The sequence below is a fragment of the Eretmochelys imbricata genome, chromosome 7 (assembly GCF_965152235.1).
Source record: "Eretmochelys imbricata isolate rEreImb1 chromosome 7, rEreImb1.hap1, whole genome shotgun sequence".
Classification (NCBI taxonomy): Eukaryota; Metazoa; Chordata; order Testudines; family Cheloniidae; genus Eretmochelys; species Eretmochelys imbricata.
Genome location: NC_135578.1, coordinates 15803941 through 15815450, shown reverse-complemented (window position 1 = coordinate 15815450; position 11510 = coordinate 15803941). Strand labels below are relative to the sequence as shown.

Genomic DNA, 11510 nt, shown 5'->3' with positions numbered 1-11510 from the left:
TCTTCCCGTGTGTGTGTGTAATATATAAAACCCAAAGCTTTTCAGACTTTCTAGATACATCACAAAGAAACAAACCTAAATGAAGTAAAGGTACAAACCCAACATGGTCTCCCTTACAGGCCACTCTTTAAAGTTGAAAAGATCAAGAGGTAAAAATAAAATGAAATAAATTAAATGAAAAATCCCACACTACAATAATAATGGACCACATTTTTCCCTTGGCTGACTTTGGGCACTGATTCCAGCAAGGTTGTACCAGCGATAACTAAGACCCTGATTCCGCAACTTCTTCCCCACAGGCAGAGTGCTAAGCCCACATGGCACGCCATTTTGATTGCTGGATCAGATCACATGGAACGACACTGATCAAGTATTTCAAAGAACAAGAGGCAAAGCCTTATCTTCCACAGGAAAATAATTATTTTATTCAGTATTTTAAAAACAACTACTTAACATTTACTCAAGATAAAAATATTTACAATACCCCACCTTTGAGAAGGCTCCAAAATATAAACACTGTATCCCTCCCTAGAGAACAAAACAAAACAAAATCTCTTCAAAAAACAAAAACCCCAAATCAGGAATACATTCATATTTCTCACTTCTTTATGCTCAAGTAGTTATACAAATAATAGACCTCTGAAACTCTTTGATATAGTTATATAATATATATATTTTATATATACAGATATATTTATAACAAGATTTTACAAATAAAGGCAACAACTGTATACCAAAAAAAAAAAAACCACAAGAATAAAATAAACATGAGAACAATCTGCAATCAAGCACAGTGCATCTTAACAACTGGTGCAATGGTAGAATGAAATGAGAATCTATATGACATTTACTCTGGAAACAATTTCTCAAAATTAATACAGAAAAAAAAAAAACACACTGCTTATTGCAGTTAGTTTCTTTTAAAGCCTAACTGGACACAGTGTTCATCACTGAAGCAACTGCACAGGCCCGAATAGTTCTAAGACTTGTTAACAGGGAAATTGTCACAAATTCTAACTCTATTTAAAATAGCAATTTGGACCAGGGTTTTCAGAGGATCCTAAGAGATTTGGGCACCCAAATCCCACTAGGATTAGGTTCCTTTGAAAAACAAAACAAAACAGTTTTGAATTCTCAAAGGCACTCAAGGGGGCCAATTCAGTGGGTGTAACTCTGTTGACTCCAATTGAATCTCACCCTGTTACAAGAGCTCTGGATTTGGCCCAGGAGTGAAACAGTCAGCTGCTGGCTATTCCCCCATTGATGTGGCTTTTTAACCATTTTGCTTTCAGATACACTAGACCCAGAGACACCTGTACAGTAGCAGTAAAAGAGTGGTCTACAGTTAGGTGCAACAAGCAAAGGGATCCATGGGGATATTTTCACCTTCCCCTGCCCCAACTAGCAGCTTGCATTACAGAAAGGGATGCATGTTAATTTATTAATTAGAAGTACACCATGTAAAGCTTCTAAGCAGCATCTACATTTTATTCATTTTGTTTTTTAAACGTTCAGCAGAGGTGTGGAAACTTGTCTTCAATCTCCCTGAACCACTGACTGTGCATCACCAACCAGTGATTGCTACTCTGAATCTTTTTAGTGGGACTAACACCAATGCTTCAACTGCGGTGCATGTGTGTATCATTTCAAATGCTGGCAAATGGGTGGGGCAACAAATCTGGCAGTGGGTCTTTGCTTTGAAAAGCCCTCATAAGAAGTACCATATTTTTATATTCACAGACCCTAAAACCTAAATCTGCCTAATGGAATATTTTTCACAGCTTTGAAATATAATCCTCACTGACTAAGTCAGCTGTTGCTCTGTAGATGGGGAGGGTAAAGCACAAAGAAAACGTTTTGGTTTTTTTTTTCCTTTTAAACTCCCCCGAATGGCTAACCTGGGTGCTTCCTTCATCCTTTCCCACGCTATCTGACAAGTCAGAGAAAAGTGGATTTCGCTTCCTAGTCTCAGTGAACCTTATCCCCACACCTCAGTCCAGCCGGTATATGAAACTGAAAGAGTCTCAAACGTAAAAAAAAGAAAAGAAAAAGAAAATGGTCACACTGTGCTTAGTCTTTGGTTTCCAGGTTCAAAGGAGGAATCTGCTTCAAAGCTTGAAGCAGAGCTGAGGAGTCCATAGGGGAATGGACTGGTAGTGGAGAAGGAAGTCTCTGAGGCATGAGGAGAGATGGAGAGATTTTATCTGGGCTCATTAACCCTGAAAGTGCTGCAGTAGAGGCTGGGAGACTTGGGTACAAGACGGGCATGGAAGTCGGGTACCAACACTTCTCCAGCATAGGCAGATAGGCAGTTGCGGATGGTGGGATCAAATAAAAAGGCAGGCACAAAGGAGGTGGGTGAGGGCCCAAAAAGCTACTTGAAGAGCCAATCAGATCACTGCTAAAATGGCCTTCGTCTTCTGAAGTTTCCATCCTGGTCCTTTTGGCTGGTGGGTCCTCAGTCTCTTGCTTAATAGAGCTTATTCTCTCTTGCATGGCATAGTTGAGTCCCGTATCCTTTTGAAAATACTGTTGATCGGCGTTTGAGTCACTTTTCTCCAGCTCTCCTCCATACCCACTGTCTGTGTCTGTGTCGCTCCCACTCTGCTCTCCACTGGAATGTGCAAAAGTCCTCTGTATAACAGGCACACAGTTCTTGCCGTAACCCTCAGCAGTTTTGGGCAAAGAGCCAGACTTCTCCTTCAAGTCCACTGTTTTCGGGGGCGCATCTCCACATTTTCGGCTGGCTCCGCCCTGGAGGACCTCAGAGGCCATTCGGTGCAGATGACTGACCAGCTGGGAAGATTTCAGATCCCTGGTGTTTTCATGCTTTCCCAGGTATTGCAGCACTTCCTTGGCACACATCTGGAAACCAGATCGAAACATTTCCTGGCTGGTATCAAGGTTTCTTGATGACAAGTCACCTGAGGGAACATTAACAGAAAGAAATTAAAAATTAACAGAGAGCTAAATAGTTTCATTAATATCATTAAGGTGCACTGGGGAGAGGAAGAAATTTTATCTCCACATTAAGTATCTGTTACAAAACAGCTAGACAAATGAATTCTACTGTACAACACAGTCACTTTAAACATCCATTTTTATAACCTCCCTCTAACAGTGAGTCTTTAAACACATTTTTGATCTTATACTCGTTATACGTGGCAACCACAACAGACACTAGAGTTTAGGGAGAAAACAGAAAAAGGCAGCACAGCGAATCAACCCTGGCATCTCCTCCGAAAGACATCAGTTCCAAAGTCATCTTGCAAATCTGGCTCCACTGCAGCTAATGAAAATTGGGTATGAAGGGTCCAATTTATCCCTCATTAACTGCATACACCAAGGGGGATTTGGTCTAAACTTTGGGAAGTGACATTGGGTTTGGTTGTGTAATTCTACTGCATATCGAGTGGCTGTTAAAGCAGTAGCAGGCTTTTTAGAAAAGCTGGTTTTAGCTTGCCAGACTCAAGTAAATGTCACAAAGAGAGGGGAAGGAGGAAACAGATGTAAAACACTGTGGGCCTTTAGATAGTTCCTACCCATGCTGCAAAGCATGCACTAACTGGCTTATGGAGAAACCAAAAAGAGCATGTAAGAGAGATGTTTTCATATTTAAGGATGAAAAAAAAATCAGGGCCTGATCTAAACCCCACTGAAGCCAACCCCATTGGCTTTGGATCAGGCCCTCACAGCAAAATTGTACTATAAAATAAAATAGCTAGAATCAAGTTGAATTTAAAACTATATTAAAACAACAGCTAGTTATAAATTAACTAAATAGAGGGATGAAAGGCATCTTTTTCATAAATTCACATGCACATAAAGCGGGGTACGCGTGCTAAATAAAAATGAAAAAAGACAAACTTACTCCTACCATCTCCCAAACTAAGTGTCATAAGAAGCCAGTATTTCAAAGATATTGAAAGTAAGATCATGAGACATTCTAGGGTTCTCACATGATACAAGCATGACTTGAATACTCACCAGCTTGTAAACCATTCTGTAAAGCAATTATTTTCTGTTGCTGCTGCTCAATGAGATTAGTTAGTGCTTTCACATGCTTCAAGGTAAGTTCAAGAACTACAGCCTTCTCCAAGTGACCTAAAGTCTGGAAACAAATGGGCAGGTTAGTACTTATCCTAGAGTCGGCCACGCTTCAAGGAATCTTAAAAAGTTTTCTAATTCCTTGTGAAATGAAAAAAGAAAAGACAGTTGCAATTTGGGAGACAGGGTTAAAAATGGTGTCTTTATTCAATGACATTTCTCTGATTGATTTTGAGCAAAAATCGTAACACTTGGAATCTGATCCATATATTATGTAAACTAAATTTTTTTTAAAGGGAAGGTTGCAGAGAAGGATACAGTTACATCCTATGGGTATTTTAGGACCAACTGCATAGCTCTCAGATAAGTATTTTATTTTATCTGTTCTGCTGCCCCTGCTGGCATCATGACCTTAACACAGGGGAATCCAGTCAAAGGGTTTCTTTTGAATGGTGACAGGAGAGGGGAGTCCTGCAGGATGTCAGCCAAAGCGGCTTTCCCCATAAACTTCTGCAGGTATTTTTTCTTTTAATTTTAATCAAGCACCTAAGCCTTTATTCTTTTTAAAACAAAGCACCTCACACACACTAGAGAAGCAGAAGTTGCAGTCCTTAACATCTGTCGCAAAACAAGAACGCAGAGAATCCTTTCAAATACCAAAAACAGGTAGCATGGAAACAACTCTAAAAGGACTTGACTCTCAGATAATTAGGGATCAACTTATAAATGGAACCCAGTAAAACTTCACAAAGAGCAACATGGAACTTTTTCAGTGGCTCAAATGGAAAATCCCAAATCCCTCACATTCAAATCAAGCCCACAATAATCACTTTTACATGAGGGTTTATTTTCACATTGCAGCAGTTCAATTCATATCACCCCACCACCACCACCGATATGCACTGTTTAGAAATTCACAGTATCTGGAAAGAAATCCAATAGTAATAGACTGATCCAAGTGGCAAACCTGCCCAAATCGCAGTCTTTTCCACTGTGATCTGCAGTGCTCAGAAGAAACCTCTAGATGGCACATCTACCTGCACAGAAATCCATTAACCAACACCCATCCCCAAAACGAAGAGGAGTTTGGATATTAGCCAGATTTTCACTTACTGTAAGTTTGAGATGTTCTGGTAAGAGATCTTTCAGTTGGGCAATGCACTCATTAATCCTATCACGTCTCTTCTTCTCTATCAGTCTGTGGGGCAATTTATAGGTCTCCTGGAAGCCAAAGGAAAGGAGCAAATCAGACAAGACACATGACATCCTAGCACCATGGATAGACACACAGGTAAAAGGAGATCTAGAAATAAAACTAGATCTCAAGCTGTTGGGTACCCAAAATGTATTATGTGTAGCAGCTACTAACTGAATGATTTTCTGTCATAAGAATTAGTAAATTAATGCAAAAATATATTCCCCTCCCACCTTCTCAGCCTCAGATTCATGGACAAGAGGTACAAGTACAACAGTCTCAGAGCAAAAAAGACAAAAAACAAAAACAAAAAACAAAAAACAAAACCCCAACAACTTTGATTCAGACTGTCTGCTGTTAAAACAACCCCTCCTAAATCCCACAGCAAATTTTATAAAGGTTAACCAATTTTATTTGAGCATAAGCTTTCCTGAGCTACAGCTCACTTCATCGGAAGCTCAAGAAACCTTATGCTCAAATAAATTGGTTAGTCTCTAAGGTGCCACAAGTCCTTCTTTTCTTTTTGTGAATACAGACTAACACGGCTGCTACTCTGAAACCTGTCTTTATAAAGGTTAAATCTTAGTTGAGCTTTATGGAAAAGCAGATTTAAAACAAATCAGAACAGACACAAACGCATACAACTTTTTTTAATGGCCAGGTGTTAACTAAGAATGCAAAGGTTCCGCAAGTCCTCCATTTACCTTATTGTCTTCACTTCTTTTTAACCCTCTCCTGGGCTTGTACACTTGATACATGTGAGAAAAGGCCAGCCTGCACAAATGACATAAAAATGCGATGGGTTATTATTATTTCCTCCACACCGAGAGAGACACGCGCGACACATGCGTATGCCAGCGATCCCCACAGGCACAGTGAAGGAGCCGAAGCTCCAGCCAAATCCAGCGGCCGTGGATTTGGTGGGGAGGGCGCACTGGCCCCAAGAAGCGCACCGCTGAGGAGGCGTCTTACCCGGGCATCTCGGTGCTCTCCAGCGCAGGCAGCTTGCCCAGGCAGGCAGGAGGGGGCTGGGCGCTGGGGATCATTTCCATTGCAGCTTGGGAGGCTTTGTGCAAAACGGGGGGTGGGCTGGGGAGCTCTGCTGAAACTTAATTCTCGCCGAAAGCAGCGAAATCAGCCAGCGCCGGGTGCGCGGCCGGCTCCTGGGGAGAACCCCGCGGGTGCTGGGGACCCTGCGAAAGCCGCTGGCGTCGGGACCGGCTGCGGGCGGCTCAGGACGCGCTGCTCATCTCCGCGCAGCACACCGGGGCAGGGCGCGAGCTGAGGCGCCGCTGGGAGGCGGCCGGCTGGGTTAAATGGGAGCGAGTGGGTGGCGGGCGCTACGTGTTCCACCCTGTGACTCCCGGCACGTCTGGCGGTGCCGGGGCGGGAGAGCCCTGCCTTCCCCCATCACATGAGCCTCACGTGTCGGACAACGCTCTGGCCTCCCCCGCCCCTTCCCCCTCCGGCCACACGGGCGGGCGGCGGCGGCGGCGGCTGCAGCCGGAACGTGCTGGGGCGACACCTCCGCCCGGCCGGGCTCTCCCGCAGCGGCTGGCGCGTGGGCCCGGCAAGGAGGAGGAGGAGGAATCTCCCCTCACGCGCCCCCGGGCGCTGCCCAGTCCCCAGCGGCGCGCGGACCTGGCCCGGGACGCGCCGGAGGAGCTCGTGGGCCGCCGCCACCGCGCTCTCCGGCCCGCCTCTGCGGGGGAGGGGGGGGTCAGTCCGGTCACCCTCCACCCCCCTCCGCAGGGACCCGGCCTCTCCTCTCCCTCGCTCCCCTGTTCCCCCAGCCAGGCTCCGCTGGCCGGGCTGGGCTCGCTCGGGATTTGCACAGGCAGAAGGGAAGAGTCAGGCGGGTTGTGTGACCCACCCCTGGGGATTTCACAGGTCGCTGGGACTGGGCGCGGCGGGGGTGGGGGGGTCGCTCCCAGCGGGTCTGAGGGACACAAGCGGGGTGCCAGGGGCTGGTGCCCCCACGGTGCAGAACTGCGGAGAGCTCACAGAGGAGGGTGGTGTGGCTGGGCTCGGGGCGTGATGGGAACCAGGCTTTCCTGTCCCTCCCAATGTCTTGCCCTATTCAGAAGGCAACTTCTTTGGCCTCGGGCACGTCCTTTCTCTCCTGAGCTTCGGCTTCCCCCTCTGTAAAAAGGGGTGGTAATAAGGTAACCCTAAATTACCTACGTCACAGGGGTGTTTGGTTTAATTAGTTGGTACGTGACAGCGCCCTCTGAAGCAGTGTTCTTCCCAGCCGTGTGGGCAGCGCTCCAGGTTCATGGAAACCAGCAGAGGCAGAGCATGCCGGCTGCACCTGACTGCAGCGTGTCTAGCTGATTCTCCATGCTCAGTAGGATAAAACGGGGGAGGTATTCATAAGATGAAATGCCAAAAATGCTGCTTCTGAGTGCTTTTGACTGAAAATCCCTGCAAGCAGCAGGGGGGTGACTGGCATGGGGCCCCGGTGCCATCCCAGGCAAATGCTTTGCCACCTCCTGAAAGAGGCTGGCTACCGCAGCTGAGCCATTACATAATAATGGCAGCTTTCCGGTAGGAATAGACACAGAACATGCCATGTGTTGTCAGGTAATTTAGCTGGTTTCTTTAAAAAGTCTGTATTTTGTAGTAATCCCGTGGCTAATGGCTTGATAAAATGCAGCCTAGAATCTGACACAAACCGCACTATCTTCCATGTGCGTTTCTACAGTCTGTGGGGAATACCCAGCCCAAATGTCAAGGCTTGGGAATGCCACCGAGAGTAACTGGTATTAGGAGTGCAGAGCTTTATGTGAACTGTAGCCATGAGCAGAGTAGCACTCAGGCATGATATGAGCTGAGGGGACTGCAGCTGAGCCAAGGGCAAAGGCAGAGTAGCCAACAACCAGATTTAGTGGTGTGCCCCATTGGGGCAGTTGTCGAGGTCAGTGGCTGATTTAAGACAACTGGTAATGTGAGAGGGAAGCAGAGTGTAAATTACAGGGCTGAGGCTGCTGTAATTTAGGCCTGATCTACATTTAAAAAGTTTTACCAGCATAACTAAGTATGATTTTTGTACTGACATATTTATGCCAATAAAAGCCCTAGTGTGGACCCATTGTAAGGCACTTACCTGTGTAGCTGATTTCACTTTACTGAATCAGAATAAGCATAGTTAAAGCAGCAACACTTTTACGTATAAACGAGGCCTTAAACAGGGAACCAGGAATGCCCTGTGCAGCCTCTGAATTCCCCAGAGCAGGAACAGAATAACTGGGAACTAGGACCAGCTATGAAACAGTTACATTCTTACCTATCTCATAGGTGTCTGGGGAAGTTTAATTCTTTGATCTTTATTAAGCAGTTGAGACTCTTGGCTTCCAGCTGTTCTGCAAAGGCTAAGGATGATTATATTGAAGTGTAACTGCTAAAGCAAACCTTTTGTTTGTGGGGGGGGGGAGGTATGTGGTCATTTCCCCTGCTACATTACTGAACAAGGAGAGGCCAAAGCACCAAATAGAAGGTATATTTACCTAGATAAGGTAATAACAGAACTTTAGCACCCAGGGTTTGTCAAAGATTTCCCTATCTCCTCTGAGAGTCCTGTGTCAGTCACTGTGGCTAGGAGCCTGAGGTCAGCAAGTACTTTGTGGGAGACTGGAGATGGCATCTTTGCTAGAGAAGGTGGCATGTTCATTTCCGGATAGACCGTCATTGGAATGCATGTGTGGTGGCAGAAGTGCTAAAAGGGTTTAGAGTTGTAGACTTGTTACAGTAGAAGGTGACTCAGTTAATGAAACTCTGTCAGGACAATGTAGGCCCAAAAGGAGGTTTCGTAAAAATCTTATTTGTAAGAAAGAAAAATTCCCCTGCGGTGTCTGCACCCCAAACAGTACAATATAGCTCCTGACCGAGAACCGCAAATTGAAGCTAACTATTCTCTCACTGAGCATAGTCTCATCTGTGTTTTACAGCCCAACCCTGCAGTTTCTACCAAGCATTGCATTCACTATCATGATCAAGCCACTGATTTCAAGTGTCTGCAGGGTTGGGCTCTTCAGCCATGATCATGCAAACTTAAGTATATGAGTAGTCCCATTGACTTCAAAGGGACTACTCATGTGCCTAAAAAGTAAAGCATGTGCAAAAGCATTTGCAGGATCAGGGCCTTAGATCAAAAGCTCTTCAGAGCAGGAATTGTTTTTATTAATGTTAGCTACAGTGGGTACTTAAATAAATTCAATAACAATTATTACAAAAGTGAAATTAACTTTGTTGTTAATTTAAAAGCAGAGATTTGTAAAGCAAACATAGCATAAAAAGTGGAAAAATAAATTAGGCATTTAAAATCCTTCATTTTAAAGCTCTAAGCTGTTATTTGTACCACAGTTAAGGGAATTTAAAAATCATATATAGATATAGCTATATAATTTTTAGCTGCTAGCGTACTTTCATTTATTCCCCTCTCCATGCTTCTCTTTATCAAACAATAGAAATAATAAGGGTTATGGTAGGGGATTGCTAATGGAAAATTCTAACCTTCTGGTTCAGGGCCAAATACTTTTCACCTCCTCTAAGTTTTAAGTACAAATATATGTGGACAAGTTCATGCCCACTTGTTGTTTGACTCTTGCATGTTCTTTGAGACAGTACATTCCTGCAATGGATGGTAAGCTAGAAATCAGGATCAGAGGTAATCCCCCATTATTTAGCCTTTTTACTATTGGTATGTTTGCCAAACAATGCTCCGTGTCAGATTTCACTGATGACCTTAAGGGTGGTTGCCAAGGATTTTGGATTCCCCCCTAAAAAGAGAGTCCCAATGAAGTTATTACATTCTTGGGCATCAAGTTAGATTGAGGGAGAATTAAATTACACTTTCCTGAGGTGCCTGGCACAGCTTTCACAGGCTGATGCAATCATTAATTTGTCACCTTGATTTTGTTTGCAGAGCCATTTCTCCATGACAGATTTTTTTACAATGCCCGATTGAACCTATAATGAAATGTTAAAAGTAATGGCATTATTTTCTAGAGCTATTAAGGGAGAATCTGGCATTTCCAATCATAGTTGTAGAGCATTTGATGTCATAGGATAACAACAACTTGTGTCCAACAGGGATTTGTAGTTATTTACAGATACGTTAGCAGGAAAGGATTTGGCTTTTGTTGTCCCAGGTGTGCAGACGTCTGGCTAACAATGTTGAGTTAATGAAGCTATATCGCTGGAACATTTTCCCCCATAATTATGGCAATGGTAATTTTGGGTGAAAAGTTCTTCAAATCATTGGCACTGATATCTCATTTAAGAATATGTAGGGAGTCCAGGGAGTTAACAGATGGGCAGTGGATTCAGGCCTGCGATAAGGTTACTGAGCGAGGTTTTGTTTTAAAATGTCTCTTACTTAATATACCCATGAAGGCCAGGCATGTGCCCATGGGCTGTAATCAAATAACCGACTCTCCCTCTCTCGTTTCCAGCAGTCTTGTTTCAGGTTACTGGCACCGGAGGTTAAAGAACAGCCACGTCAAATACCAAAAGCCCTTTGGTAGCTAACGGTATCCGGACTAGGAGGAGGGGAATGGAAGTGGCTAGCTCTCAGCACATTATAGATCTAGTCTAAGGACCTGTATAATTAACATACATTACTTTCTGCAGGAGTAAAGGTTTATATGGGATCTGGTTAATTCTAACATAACAGGTAGTCCTATCTGTGTTACACAGAAATGGCGGAAGCTAGGCTTATTCCCTGGCTGGTCTTTTGTCAGTAGGTGGGGTAGTTCTTTTCCCAAGGCAGGCAGGTCCCAGATCTCAGCTCCAGTGTTTTCAGTGAGAAGAATGTTAAAGGGGTAAGGGAGGCAACAGGGAGTTGTCAGCTAGACAGCACAACATCATTCATCAAGTACTGACAGTTTTACTGGAAACCAGACAAAGTGTGCAATAGTTACACTCCTTGGTAAACGTAGCATTCATTATGTCATTTTTAGGAGTGTTCAGGATCAGTGACTCAGTTGGTCTCTCAAAACGAGACCTAGGAATTTATTTCTCAATATTGTCATGGATGAGTCTATGAGAATCCACATTCATCAGTCTACAAGATGGATGTAAACGGTTGCAGTACATGGGTTAACTACATAGAACATTGGATACAGTTCTTCATCAAGTTCTGCTTGATACATCTTTGGGTACTTACCAAGGTTTGGATTTAACCCAGCCAAGTAGGTCACCTTTCGATTCATTTATACGTGGATCACCACCTCAATAGCACAGCTGAGTGTGACAGAATATAGAATCA

The 11510-nt window shown here is 44.1% G+C and overlaps 1 protein-coding gene across 2 annotated transcripts; it reads right to left on the bottom strand.

Annotated features, from left to right (window-relative positions):
* Positions 1–417: 417 nt before the first annotated feature.
* Positions 418–7593, bottom strand: BHLHE40 (basic helix-loop-helix family member e40). 2 transcript variants are annotated; one of them, XM_077822735.1, is made up of 5 exons: positions 7423–7593; positions 5947–6016; positions 5161–5268; positions 3988–4111; positions 418–2924 (listed from the first exon to the last, which is right to left on the bottom strand). In XM_077822735.1, exons 2-5 carry the CDS (start codon positions 5998–6000, stop codon positions 2071–2073), a joined length of 1140 nt encoding a protein of 379 aa, XP_077678861.1. In that variant the 5' UTR covers positions 6001–6016; positions 7423–7593; the 3' UTR covers positions 418–2070. The 2 variants fall into 2 exon arrangements, with proteins under 2 accessions (XP_077678861.1, XP_077678860.1); XM_077822734.1 differs by lacking the exon at positions 7423–7593 and adding an exon at positions 6215–6587.
* Between the last annotated feature and the right edge of the window lie 3917 nt (positions 7594–11510).

Excerpts from the sequence above, each read along its gene's own strand:
- BHLHE40 (XM_077822734.1), bottom strand. The coding sequence starts at position 6,294 with ATGGAAATGATCCCCAGCGCCCAGCCCCCTCCTGCCTGCCTGGGCAAG. Across the intron at positions 6,017-6,214 it reads GAGAGCACCGAGATGCCCGG|GCTGGCCTTTTCTCACATGT; the intron begins GTAAGACGCCTC and ends TCATTTGTGCAG. Across the intron at positions 2,925-3,987 it reads ACAGAATGGTTTACAAGCTG|GTGACTTGTCATCAAGAAAC; the intron begins GTGAGTATTCAA and ends ATGTTCCCTCAG.